Source organism: Mauremys mutica, chromosome 9 (assembly GCF_020497125.1).
Source record: "Mauremys mutica isolate MM-2020 ecotype Southern chromosome 9, ASM2049712v1, whole genome shotgun sequence".
Taxonomy (NCBI): Eukaryota; Metazoa; Chordata; order Testudines; family Geoemydidae; genus Mauremys; species Mauremys mutica.
In genome coordinates, this window is record NC_059080.1 from 51,592,331 (window position 1) to 51,606,601 (window position 14,271).

The 14,271-nt window shown below is 47.7% G+C and overlaps 1 protein-coding gene across 5 annotated transcripts in view; it reads left to right on the plus strand.

Moving 5' to 3' along the window:
• Positions 1 to 14,271, plus strand: part of EPHB1 (EPH receptor B1) — a 353,412-nt gene that overhangs the window by 309,181 nt on the left and 29,960 nt on the right. For all 5 annotated transcript variants that reach the window (XM_045030054.1, XR_006582168.1, XR_006582169.1 and 2 more), the window contains exons 12-14: positions 1,548 to 1,763; positions 11,016 to 11,165; positions 13,784 to 13,977. In XM_045030054.1, the coding sequence (XP_044885989.1) occupies positions 1,548 to 1,763; positions 11,016 to 11,165; positions 13,784 to 13,977 (560 nt within the window). The remainder of the gene's footprint in view (positions 1 to 1,547; positions 1,764 to 11,015; positions 11,166 to 13,783; positions 13,978 to 14,271) is intronic.

Genomic DNA, 14,271 nt, shown 5'->3' on the forward strand with positions numbered 1-14,271 from the left:
AACAGTATTAATCCTCACGCGGCAGGGAAACCATCCGTCGTTCTTTGTACTGGCATCTTAGGTGGTGTGTCCTAGGGGTCTGGAGGCAGCTCAAAGGCAATCTGACCCAGAGCTCTGGTGCACACCTCTCTAGAGGTTGGGAGGTAGGGGAAGGAGGGTGCAGGAAAGAGGGAGGGAAAAGAAGCCAGGGAAGGAGAGACAGGAAAGGAAGAGGGAAGGAGAGGAGAAGGGAGGGGTAAACACTTAGACTGAGATTTTCAAAGGGAGTTGGAAGAATGATTAATGGGAACTGAGCATCCGAATCCTGTTAATGCCACCTTCTTTCCAACGCTCAGAAGCAGGTAATTTATATGTCTAATTTCAGTCTTGATATAAAAATAGCATCGCTAATTGGTGCATCAGCTGCTTGGAAAGATAGCAAAGTAGGTCATCAGTGTCCCTCCATGGGGGCCAGCCCAAAGTAATGAAATACTTGAGGGCCCCAGAGTCAGATTGACCTTTGTGTGCATGCACAAAGAGTCGGGAGGGAGACACTGTTGTGAGGAGCCTTGCACCCCTATGCAGGTGCCTGGAACAATTGCAGTCTCTGTGCTTTCCAGAACTGACAGATTGCTCCCTGCTGTTGGCATCATACTCATAGAGGCCCCAAAAAGGGAGAGGGAGGAGGTGCCCTTTAATAAGATGGCCACATTTTCCACATGATAGACTCTGATGTCTGTCTTCTGGGAACGTTGACCTTTATGTTCTCTATGGAGAGTCCTGAATTTGAATGGTCTTTCCCTCCCCCCCTGAGCCCTGTGTCCATGGGAAGGCCTAGGGAAGCCTGATCTGCTTTCTCTTGTTCCATAATGTGGGTTGCCCAGAATCTAACACTTTTTGGTGGGGGTCAGGGGAGGCAAGAATTGAAAAGAGAGAAAAAAATGGCCTGAAAAATAAAAAGATGCCCAGAAGGGTTTTTAAATTTTAAGAGATAATGGAGCTAGACACAGATTTTTAGATGATGACTTTTTCCTAAATTAGTTAAAAAAAAACCCACACCAAACAACAACCACCTGATCATCCTGACACCAAACACAACAGAAACTGGACTTTCAGGCTGAAAATGTGCTAAATGGGAGCTCGGTGGTTGTTGTTCATATAGAATCATAGAATCATAGAATCTCAGGGTTGGAAGGGACCTCAGGAGGTCATCTAGTCCAACCCCCTGCTCAAAGCAGGACCAAACCCAACTAAGTCATCCCAGCCAGGGCTTTGTCAAGCCTGACCTTAAAAACCTCTAAGGCAGGAGGATGACATTAAAGCATCCTGTAATTTGTTTTTCTCATGCTTTGAGTAATGTCTGGAGGCCTCAGCCATGCTCAGGTCCCATAGCGCTAGGTGCTGTACATGCACCTAGTGATAGTCCCTGCCCCAAGCAGCTTACAGTCTCACTACATAGGAGAACTGACTGCCCCAGAGTCACAGGTTTGTTTGGATAATGGAGTTATCTATTACCCCAGGAATAGCTGGATAATTCTAATTATGGCACCTGCTCTTTATGACTGCAGCAAAACGACGGGCAGTTCACAGTCATCCAACTGGTGGGGATGCTCAGGGGAATTGCTGCGGGAATGAAGTACCTTGCGGAGATGAACTACGTGCACCGGGACCTTGCCGCCAGAAACATCCTGGTCAATAGTAACTTGGTGTGCAAAGTGTCTGACTTTGGCCTCTCACGCTATCTGCAAGATGATACCTCTGACCCAACCTATACCAGCTCCTTGGTATGTACCTTCTGCCCTGCTGCATGCTCCCCCTTTCCCGATCTCACTTTGCTTCCACAAAATTGCATTGCTTCCTGGGGCCTTTCCCACTTCAGGGGCAGTTCATTACAGCTGGACCCTGTGGGGAGGGTTACAAAGGGCAGTGAGTTGCCCAGGTCCCACCGAAAGGGGGAAGTAAATAGGAGCAGCCGGGTGGGTGAATGGGAGATCCTTAGGGACTCTTCTTCTATTTCTTGCCCTGGCCTTTATAAATCCCAGCCACAACCCTGCTGTGGAATTTAGGGCTGTAGGCCCGCTGCAGAACAACATCAGAGCTCAGTCTGATGGAATGATGGGATTGTAGATTCCAGTGTTCATCGTCAATAGCTTCTTTGGGCTGCATTTGCAAAGATATTTAGGTGCCTAAAGATGCAGATAGGAACTCAGTGGCATTTTCCAAAGTGCGTAGGTGAGTTTGGTGCCCATCATCATCTTTAGGCACCCAAGTACACTTGTAAATCTGGCCCTTTCTCGCCACTTGCCCTTCAAATGACATTAAAGCATCCTGTGATTTGTTTCTCTCATGCTTTGAAAGGACAACAACTGTTTTCTTTCTCTTTGTACCTCTCCCTGCCTTCTCTCTCTGTCGCTCCTTTCGTCATCATCCTTTCTTTCTCTTTTTCTCCCCTTCCCTTTCCTGTTCCTTCTCATTGTTTTTTCTCTCTTGTCCTCTCCCGCTCAAGTTTTTCTGTGCTCTTGGCTACTTTTCAAATGAGAATTTCTCTCTCTTCCATTAAATGAGCGGGGAAGGGGGTGAACAGTGGGGATCTGGGAAGAGGTGCAGAAGGGGAAGCACAAGGAAGACTGATTGCATATAGGAGGTGTTTTAAGTACAGCTACAGTACCACTCTAATCCTGAGCTATCTTTCTCTGCTGGAAATTGTTCCGGGCATTAATTAAAGAGACAAATCTAATCCAAGCTCCACTATTCCCCAGTCACTGTTCTCTTGCTTAATTAACTCATTTGTAGGTAATCCCAGTTCTCCCCCACTCCCTCATTGTCTCCTGGTTCACCTGCGGTAGCCTAGCACTCTCCTCTTGGTGCCTGCAGTAGGGAAGATAACAGAACCCTGGTCCCCTCTAGAACATTCTTTTGGAATCATTCTGCCATCAGGAACTTGGCCTCTGGATACTGTCGGATTCTGTCAGAAATGGGGAGGGGAGGGAATAAGAAGATACTTGGGTGATTATGATATTTGGAGTGAATGAAATAAATAAACCACACGTTATGCTAAGATTCAGTTTATAAATACCCATAAAGGGTTAATATATGATTGATAGATGTCATAATATACTACAGACATGAGTCATGTATATTATAGATGGTTATAAGTGCCTCATCAGTTGGTTATAAAACATGGTTACGAACAACCTGTTGGACTGTACCACAATCTGTAAGAATGGATTAATCATTTATTAACCCTTTATAAACCATAGTAGTAGTAATATGATCCGTGCATGCCTTGGAGAGTGAAAACAAGGAGAACACAGTTTTTATTGGCAGCAGTAATAAAGGGGTTGAGGATTGTAGATCAGCAACAAAGCAGGTCACGTCTATGTTGCTCAATAAGTACAATTTAAAATATCAGAGGGGTAGCTGTGTTAGTCTGTATCCACAAAAACAACGAGGAGTCCGGTGGCACCTTAGAGACTGACAGATTTATTTGGGCATAAGCTTTCGTGGGTAAAAACCCCACTTCTTCAGATGCATGGAGTGAAAAATTACAGATGCAGGCATAAATATACTGACACATGAGGAGAAGGGAGTAATTTGTAATTTTCACTCCATGCATCTGAAGAAGTGGGCTTTTTACCAACGAAAGCTTATGCCCAAATAAATCTGTCAGTCTTTAAGGTGCCACCGGACTCCTTGTTGTTTTTGTACAATGTAAAATGTAAAGTTTTTTTAAAGTAAAGGATTAAAGCGACTTCAGTAGGAGTTTACCTGAGCAGTGAACTTACAGGTTTGGTCCAAACCACTGAAGATTTCAAATCAGTAACAAAATACGTGTGCAGGCTTGACCGGTGACAACGGCACTCTAAACTGAACAATTTCTCCTTTGTCTTCTTGTCAAGTCCTCTGTTCAGACTGTTCAGTGTGCCGGGTTGTTCCCCAGCTCCAGCATGGAACTAACCTATGAATTGAACCTCCTTGTGGCTAGGGAGCTGCTGTGGAATTCAGAGGGATGGTTTTGACCTTTGAAGCCTGAACTGGTTTGGGGGGTGGCTCTCAGAGAGCCCACCTTTCTCACGTGGCTGCCATTATGATCAACGGAGCTTCCTCAATTCAATCAGGAGGGAGCTGAGGATGTGGTGATCTCTGTGAAGGCCTCTTGGCACTGAAATCCACATCTCCCCTGGTTGCATCAGAGCCTGGATTTGTTAACTTTCTGGCCATGCTGCAGAGAGCCTCCCCCGCTCCTTTTGCATAGGGCACAGATCAAGTCTTTATGAGCTATGAGGAAATGCCTGCTGGGTAGAGGGATTGTTGTTACACTGGGCCAGAGGGTTGGCCCACTGCATGGAATCTGAATTATAGTGTGTAATGTAATTTGTGGCAGAATGCACTTGTGGGATGAGCACCTTTTGGATGTGATCGAATAGAAGTAAATAAATAAGGAGAGACACCAAATGTAGGAAACAGAGGTAGCTGGGAATGTGGCCCATTGATGTCAATGGAATTAAGCCAATTCACATAGGCTTTGGGTCTGGGCCAGGGTCCGATCCTGCTGCTCTTGACTTAAATGGCAATACTGCCCAGTAAGGAGCACGGATTGTGGCATATTAAGTCAAACAATGTCATTTGAGATAACATGCCCAGCACTAGCTGCTGGGAGAAGGCTTGAAGTGGCCTTTCCCACCTTTTGAGATAAAATGGATTCTCTCCTCTGTGTTTATATTTAATTTATGCCGTACTAGGCCTTCCCAGCAGCCGGGAAATGATGCTCTGTCTGCAATTACATCACTGCCTCCCACAGCAGGTTTGAGGCTCTGGGGAAAAGGCAGGAAAAACAAGCTGGCAGTCACTTTCTCAGTTTGTAGTTATTTAACTAGTATTTTTGCCATCCGTCTTTAAAGAGCACCTGACACTTCATGGACAGCTATGGAAAACATTCGTGTGAAACAATTTCTGAAATGATTCAGCCCAGAGTAAATACCAGACATATTCTGCATTTTCCCTACCTCCCCCATTATTTTAACTATTACTGGAGTCATTTACATGGAAATGTGATTGTTGTTCTCCAACAGTTCATATGCTCCTGCTGCTTATTTCCCACTGAAGTCGTAACCCTCTGAATGTGACATCGTAATTCTTGCCAAGGTAACAAGAAATGATGTCACAAGCAGAATTATGGGGCAGATTCTCCATGGAGCTGGGACACTTTAAATCAGATGAGGATCTTGCATTGTATTGTCTGGTGGGAGATAACCAAAGGTAGATGAATGCTTAAGAAATGAAGATTCTGTTTTCATGTGTTGATAAGAATCAAGGTTCTAAACCTCCTTCCCCATGAAAATGAGCTAGTCTAAACAGGATGGTTTAGGACCTTTCCCATGGGATTTTTTAACACAACCTCATGGGTTCAAATCAGCAGCAGGAAAAAGGAGGGATCCTTTCCTGGAGCAGCTTTGACCTCTTCTGGTCATTTTATTGCAGTACTTGAAATGATTTTCTGGGACTAGAGGTGATAAGATTTGGGTGTAGCTTCCCCTTAGTGGTTGAGTGTAATAGACTCATTACATTTAATGGGAGTTATTCAGATGTACATTGAAGGGGAAAGAGACCCTGGTCTACAGCATTCTATATCTTTTGCATAGAGACCTAAAGGTCTATATGGTAAATCCCATATATAGGGGAAATGTGTTCTCTATAAATCACAGTTGCAGTAATGATGCTCTAATTGAAGTAGGATTCACTGCCATTATGAGAGCCTTCTCTCAGGGGCCAATAACTTTCTGGAAAAAAAAATTACCCTTTGGACTGTAATTTCTCTTGCTTCTTAGTCCACAGGTGTCTGAATTTGGAAATGTCGCTAGAATGACACGGAGCAGTCTGTGGGGTAGCTGAACATGAAGAAGTGTGGGTCTGAGTCTCCAGTGCCTTGTGATTGATGCGTTTATTAGGCCTGCACAAAGTGGGAGTACAGTGCTACCGTCCAGATTTGATAGCCCTTTATGCCCACTTTGCACTGGGGTAAATGATGACACACGATGGAAGGTAGTGGAGCGTCAGTCTCACATCCCTGTGGCTTTCTTTCCTTTGTTCTTTATGGCTAATGATCGTTTATACGAAACCAGGATCTTTTGTTTCTTTGAGCATCCCTCTGTTCTTTTACAGCACCCCAGATGAAGTTGGAGGGCCAAATTCTCGGCTGGCATAAATTGCCACAGCCCCACTGAAGAAAAGGGAGCTGTGTGGATTTACACCAGCGAAGAGTTTGACTCATAATGTCCTGGTTGTGACACCAAAGTGCTTTGCCGTGAAAATGATGCTGATGTGACAAGCAATTTCCTGTATCCGCGGCTGCTGGTTGGGACTAGATCCCTGTTGACCATCCCAGCAGCAGGAATGATTCCCTTCCCTTTCTTTGCCATGGCAGCTCAGAGAGACGTGTTTCAATATGTGGAGTGAACGTCAACTAAATGAAACCGGCATTGCCCCTACATCATGTTTTTAATTTAAAATCGAGTGATGAAAATACCTGCTAACCCTCAGCTGGTGCAAGTGCTATTCATGGCAAGCTGTCATCTCTGCACCAAGGGCATCTGCTCTCATCCCTCACCCCTTCCCTGCCACCGTCCCCAGGGAAGGGGCCTGAAGACAGGGAAGCGTACGTGCTTCGTGATGCAAAGCAGCCCAGGGTGTAGAAGTGTCACTCAGGGTAGAACTCTGAAGGCTGAAGTTTCTACTTTACATGCAAGGAGGAGCAAGGAGGCAGCTGTTGCTGCCAGCCTTTGACGTCTGCTTTCAGGCTTCGGGAGACCAGAGCACCTACAGATTCTCTGTGGGAAATGCAGAGTCCTTTTAAACACCCGCGCGCACATTCATTAGCATTCATGGAAGCATCTAACGTAGTATTCCTAGTGCAGGTTCTCCGGATGAGTTAACTCTTTCATTGAAGGAGTCAGTCAACAAAATGCCAGCAATGCTAAAGGCCAGAGCGATCTGTGCTCCCATCATTTAGCTGCATTTGCCATATACGGTAGCACTCGATTAACATAAATTTCCCCACCCTAAAGGTGGCATAGGGCACATCCCCTTCATGGCTTTAGCCTCACCAGAGTGGGAAGGGAATAAGTATGGCAGGTACTTCATTCCTACCTGTTGCTTGTGAATGGAGGAGAGACAGGTTTTGACTTCAGTTGTACAAGTGCAAACATGGAGTAATTCAATTAATTTTACTGAAGTTTCTCTAGATTTGCACTGACATAGGTGAGTTTCTATCTTTCGGATAAACTGTTGTTGTCACATATGTAGGGTCCTACCAAATTCATGTGAAAAACTCAGCACAGCCTGTGAAATCTGGTCTCCCTCATGAAATCTGGCTATTTTAGGGGGTTGTGGGATTGCCACACTTACTTCTGAGCCGCCTTCAGAGCTGGGTGGCCAGATAGCAGTGGCTGCTGGCTGTGCACCCAGCTCTGAAGGCACTGCCACTACCAGCAGCAGTGCAGAAGTGAGGGTGGCAGGACATGGTGGTGTTGTCACTTTTTTGGGGGGGGGGAGGAGTGGGTGATATGGGTGACTACCCAGGGCACTGTGATTGGGGAGAGTGCTATAGTCATCTTCTCACAGGCAGCCCAAGGCTTCTTTGCACCCAAGCTCTGGGGAGGGGCAAGGTTGGGGGCACCCCAGCCAGGGGCTCCTACCATGCATTGGGCTCCAGCTACAGAGGGACAGGCCTTTCTCTTCTCCTGCATGGGCCACTACCGGGGCCAGGGCAGACCAACCTCCTCTGGTGGCACAGAAGTAATGGTTCCAATGCCATACTATGCCACCCTCACTTCTGTGCTGCTGCTGGCAGCGGCGCTGCCTTTAGAGCTGGGCTTCCAGCCAGCAGCCGCTGCTATCCAGCCACCCAGCTCTGAAGGCAGCACAGAGGTAAGTGTGGCAATACCACAACCCCCTAAAATAGCCATATTTCACAGGGGAGACCAGTTTTCACAGTCCGTGCCATGTTTTTCACATGAAAAACCCAACATATGTGACAACAACAGTTTATCCAAAAGTTAGAAACTCACCTATGCCAGTGTGAATCCGGAGAAACCAGCAGTGTCACAGAAGGAAGAGTGGCAATATTGTGACCCCCCGGGCTCCCTTTTGGGTCAGGACCTCCATGGTTACAATACCATGAAATTTCAGATTTAAATATCTGAAACCCTGAAATTTAAGATTTTATAAATCCTATGACCGTAAAATTTACCAAAATAGACCGTGAATTTAGTAGGACCCTACACACAGCAGCGGCTCCAGGCACCAATGCTCCAAGTGCGTGCCTAGGGTGGCAAGTCGCAGGGGGCGCCCTGCTGGTCCCTGCGAGGGCGGCAGTCAGGCAGCCTTTGGTGGCATGCCTGCAGGAGGTCTGCCAGTCCTGCAGATTCGGCGGAAACTCGGCGGTGGGTACGCCGAAGCCATGGGACTGGCAGACCTCCCACAGGCAAGCCGCCGAATCCGCGGGACTGGGGACCTGCCGCAGGTGTGCCGCCGAAAGCCGCCTGACTGCCGTGCTTGGGGCGGCAAAAAAGCTAGAGCCGCCCCTGCCTACACACATGGTTTGGAATCTCAGCTACAAGGCCTGCAGCCAGACCACCCTGCGTTATGATCCTCTCAGGTGCCATGAGCTAAGTTACAGGGTCAGGCTGGCTCAGCATTTATGTGGGAGACCTCTCACGAGCAGCTTGGAAGGGAGTGCCATTAGTAACTCCTGAGATGTGTCCTTGATGCTGATTGCTTGGTTCTGATCTCACACCAACATAACTCAATCAACTTCACTGAGAGACGAATGAGGTCCTGAGTCTTTTCTAAAGTAATGCCTAGCACCGTAGCATGAGGACAGCATGCTGCTGAAGTTGGCATCTTCTGGATGAGATAGAAAATGGAAGTCCTGATCAATCTCCTAGTGCTGTTTGTGATCTCTGGGGTGATAACCCTGCCATCCTAGCCAAATGCCAGCTCACACACTTGCATTGGATCTCAAATTCTTTCTACTGCACTGGATCTAATTCTTCCCCTCCTGTCCTTCGAAGATACATGCAACATTATTACGTGCTATGGGACAGTTTATTTGTGAGGCGGGTGCATTTCAGGGATGGATGATGTGATGCTTGTTTATAAAAGATATCTCAGCTGGTTAGTTGTATCATACAGCACATGGGTATCTTTTGGGATGAAAAAGATACTATATAAATTCAAGATAATGTTATTGTGAGACTAGACCCCCTGGATTATAAAACCATAATAAAAGAGTAGAGAAGTAACTCATACAGCTAAAAGAAAAGGAAAATGTAGGGACAAATTAGAGGAATCCTTTTGACATGTTACTAAATAAGTGACCTATTTCATCCTTATTCACCTACATTTCTATTTAACAAATAGTTTTATTAGAGGGAAAAAAGTGGATGAGATCTTTTATTGGATCAACTTCTGTTGGTGAGAGAGACAAGTTTTCAAGCTACACAAAGCTCTTCTTCAGGTGTTTACATGTCTTTTCATCTACATGCCCTTGATGTCATTTTTTAAATAGTTTTCCTCCATAAATATAGTTTCCTCTCCCTTTCCCTCTCTCTCCCCTTTGTGTGCATTAACTTGTCCTCAGTAGCAGCTGTAGCAAGAGGGTGTCTCTGAAGAATAGTTGTAATAGTAGTTGGGGGATTTGATATTGTATTTTGGGTGGGCATTAGATTTTCCTTCAGACAACCTTTTGCCAGCTTGCCCTGCAGACCCTTATTTGGGCACCCTGCTGCAGCATCTTCATCCTTTTGAGGATCACCTTAAAATAACAGAGAGCTTAAGGGAGTGGAGTAGTGTTGACATCTACTGGGGGTTATAGACAGATCCAGGAGGTGGAATTGGTTGCTGGGGTTCAGGCATGTAGATTAATGTTGTTGTGATCAGGGTAGGCAAGGCAGGAATGATAAGATAAATCTGAGCATTGGGTGTTGTGCAAGGCTTTGCCTTGTAGTGAAACTTAGGGTATTAGTAAACGACAATCTGTTTTATGTTGCTGAATGCAAGATAGGTAGGTAGCCATTATTTAATGAAGGAGGAGGTCCCAGCTTTGCATAGCTGAGACCTGGCTGGGTGTTGCTTCTGAACCATTGCTGTTGAAGGTCTCTTCAGCTGGGTATATTCATCAGCATTAGGGAAATGGGGAGGTGCTGTATCTGTGCTTTTATCATCTAAACTTAGGTCCAGGTGGTCTCCCACCCCAACGCTAGCTCTACTAGATAGTAGATAAGATGCTATGTGCAGTACCCCTCAGCTCCTGATTCAAGGCAATGTAATGTAATCGGGATCTATTTTGGGTCAATTTGGAAGCCGAGGTTGGTGCTCAATGGTGTGGTGTCCTTACAGAGCAGGATGTCGTGCGGTGAGTGCATTACAGCAGTGCTTCAAGGCTTGCCATGGCTCCCAGTTAGGAGCATTGGGTTTGACCTATATTGTCCTCAGTGGTTTGGGACAGGGTTATTTCAGAGACTGCCTCTCTCCCTTTTGCCCTACTTCCACAGCTGTAGCAAGTGAAGGCTCTCAAGCTGTGGTTTCCTTGCTCTAGATGAGAGGGGAGCTGGTGGCAACTGAAAAGTCCCTCTACTCTAGAACGTTTTCCCTGCTTAGGTCCACCAGAGGCTGGATATGTTAGCTGTGTGGACACGCTACAAAGCTCATCTGTTGTCTCAGTCTTTTGACTTAGGAGTGGGGGGAAGGGTCAATGGCAGTGACATGGGGTTATGATTTGTGTTGATCTGTTTTGGATGCAGAATTTTTAATTCTCAGTACACCTGGTTGGACAGCTTGTTTGTGTTGTAGGTATTTTGATTCCTCTTCTGCTCTGTACATTTAATTATTGTGCAGCACCTAGAGGTGTGAACAGCTGCTTAGCAAACTGAGGGAGAAGGCTGGCGGCAGGTCTGGGTAATTCCTAAGTACTTTTGTCCCAAGGGGTGATAGACAGTCCAGGGCATACAATTGAACTGCTTGTCCTTCTTCTTCAGGGTGGGAAGATCCCGGTGAGGTGGACAGCCCCTGAGGCCATTGCCTACCGCAAGTTCACCTCTGCCAGTGATGTCTGGAGTTACGGCATTGTCATGTGGGAAGTGATGTCCTTTGGAGAGAGGCCGTACTGGGACATGTCCAACCAAGATGTGAGTGTTCTGGGCACTATCTCTGTGAGTGGATCAGTCTCCAAGGGGAAGAACCAAGTGCTGCTATTCTAACTCCCCACCCCGCCCAGCCTCTCCCAGCAGGAATCACTGCAAAGAACGGTGTAGGAATGCTGACAGCCACTGCACTCCAAGACTGTTCCAGCAGAAGTCACCATGGGAATAGGATAGCCGTATATCATGGAAAACCAGGAGTCTTTTGGTCTCCAGGGCCTCCTGGGGTGGGTTCACATCAATGGGTGTGCATGTGTGTAAACTCCTTTGAAATTTGAGCTGGTCAGCAGTAACCCATTGTGATATCAAAGACTTCTGCTTCCACTGAGATTCGGGAGAGACACTAGGGGCGTGAAGAGTACAGGCTATTCCTCCCAGCACTGGCCTGCTGCCCCTCTTCAGCCTCAGTGCCCGACCCGGGGTTGTGTGAGAAGGAAAGCAGGGGGTCCAGGAGGCTGTGTGAAGACAGAAGGAATGGGCCTCCAAGCTCTGTCAGTGCCCTGCAATGGGATTTCATTACTGCAAATAAGGAAGTCAGGGCTGGGACAGGTGGCTCAAACATATTTATCATGGCTGCTAGCCAGCAGCCAGCCTGCCGCAGTCTGTTCCTAACCACAGTGAGTTTTAACAGTATCTGTTTCTTTGCAACACAGTGTACGTTAAGCCAGAGAAAGGGGATGATGGGGAGAAAATATGGGTTATGGGGATGGAGCAAGGACAGCAGAAGCTTCCTAACACTGGGGGGTGGGCACCAGCACCCAAACTTTGGCCCCACCCCTGGGCCGTCCCTTCCTCCCACTCCCACATCCCCTCTTCTCCCTGAGCCCTCGCCCTCACACAGCCTCTTCCCCCCAACACCCCTCTCCCCACTGTTCACCCTTACAGCTGTAAAAAGTGGTGGGGCCATGGGCCCCTGCCCCCCCCCACACCATTCTGGCACCCTCGGGACAGAGGCTCAGGGGTGAAGGAGGAGACGGAGATAGAAAGTGGGGGTGTGGGGAGGCAGAATGGGGTGATGGGGAAGTAGGGAGACAGAACAGGGTGAGTGAAAGAGAGAGAGAATGGGAAGGAGAGGTAAGAGGAAAAGAATGGGGCAAGAGGATGGGGTTAAGAGACAAGCAGAGGAGGCGAGTGGTTGAGGAGATGGAGAGGGATGAGTGGCCACATTTTCACTGGCACTATCACTGCCTCAGCAGCCAAAACCCTCCCTTACCAATCCTCCCCAATTTAGCCTTCCCTGTGTGTAGGAGCATTACCTGCCTGGGAGCAGGACCAGACACAGGCCTCAGTACTTGGATTTCAGACCATCTGGATTTGGATCCGAGGCACATTTGGCACGTCCACGCACTTGGTTTGCCTGGTGCTGAGTCCCCCAGCTTGATACTGGTCTACTCCCCCACCCCTCCCAGCCCTTTCCATTTGGGGGCGCCAGATGATGGGGAATAAGAGACTCCTCTCCCTCCCACTGTATGACAGCCACAGAACAGGGGTGAGGGGCTCGTTTTTCATTCCCTCCTATATATTTGGGAAGAGAAAGACCTGGCTCCATCCCTCTCTGGGTCTTTGGGTGACACAAGAGCATGAAAGGCCCTTAGTCCTGAGTATATGGGGGGCTCACCTGGATGCACACACCACAAATATCGCTTTAGATTTGGCAGCAGTCCCTCTCCAGAAGTCACTGCAGAGAGTAGTGCAGAAGCTCTTGCTGTGAGGTGTTAGCTCACAGCTACTCCAGCCCCAGCCTCTCAACCTGTGCAGCAGTGGATGGTTTTCAAGATGAAAAAGGCTGATGAATGAAAGGTTTTAAGATGGGAAATTGGGAAGAAAAACCAGTAGGCTGATAATTGGACTTCAGGAAGCCGGAAGGCCTTTGAAAATGTTCAGAGGGTTTATAACCCAGGGAGAGAGACTTGGTAGTTCAACTACTGTACTCCAGTTTGATCGGCAGAGATAATGAGAGTGGCAGCTCTCCACAGAGAGGGACTACAATACCCTTGACTCATCAGAGCTCAAATTAACCTCTGAGTGCCTTGGTTCCATCCGAGCCAGCAACACCGCCTCGGCTCCTTTTGCCTGCTATCACACCGCTTTCCCACATCCACATCATTAACGGGGAGAACACCGTAACCGGTGGCAAGGATTCTGCCTCAGAGAGAGGAGAGGGCAGCGGTGGCAAAGTGATTACTTTCGTAGGTTCCCTTCAGTGCTTAGATGCCTGTATCTGTGCTAGTGCAGGCAGCTGTGTTCATTACTGTCACAGGAGCACCAGTGTACTGCAGAGTCCATCTTTCCCTGAAAACCTTGCTTTTAGAACACAAAGCTCTTTGCTCTGGTATTGGGTCAGATCATCCCTCTTGTAAAGCCTCTGCTGCATCACTGAAGTCAGTGGAGATACAGCCATTTACGCCAGCCGTGAATCTGACCCAGTGAATTTGGGAACTCTTGCCTTTAGTGTGAATCTTTTGGCCAGTGGAAAGGTTGATTTTTTCCAGGGTGGATGTTGCTTTGATGGAGGTATGGGTTGGTTTTGATTTTTGAACTTTGATGACTGTTCTGAGCTTTGTTCCTCTATTAACCTGCTGGTTTCATGCTCCTTCTCCCTGCAGGTAATCAATGCAATTGAGCAAGATTACCGTCTTCCCCCTCCTATGGACTGCCCAGCTGCGCTGCACCAGCTCATGCTAGACTGCTGGCAGAAAGACCGTAACACCCGCCCTCGCTTCACTGAGATAGTCAACACCCTAGATAAAATGATCCGCAACCCGGCAAGCCTCAAAACTGTGGCTACCATCACCGCTGTGTGAGTCTCAAAGTGCCCTGATACTATATGTGCAGTGGGAAGTTCTGGGAGAGTCAATGGTTAGGTTTTGCGAACTCATCACTTAATGTTCCAAGCCATGGATGTAGGGCAGGGGTGGGCAAACTACAGCCCATGGGCTGGATCCATCCCCTCAGGATTTTGGATCCAGCCCATGAGATTGCCCGTGGAGCTGTGGGCCCCGCTCCGTTCCAGGAAGCACCTGGCACCAATCCCTGCGGCCTCTGGGGGAGGGGGGCAGAGGGCTCCATACGCTGCTCTTGCCTGTGGGTACCT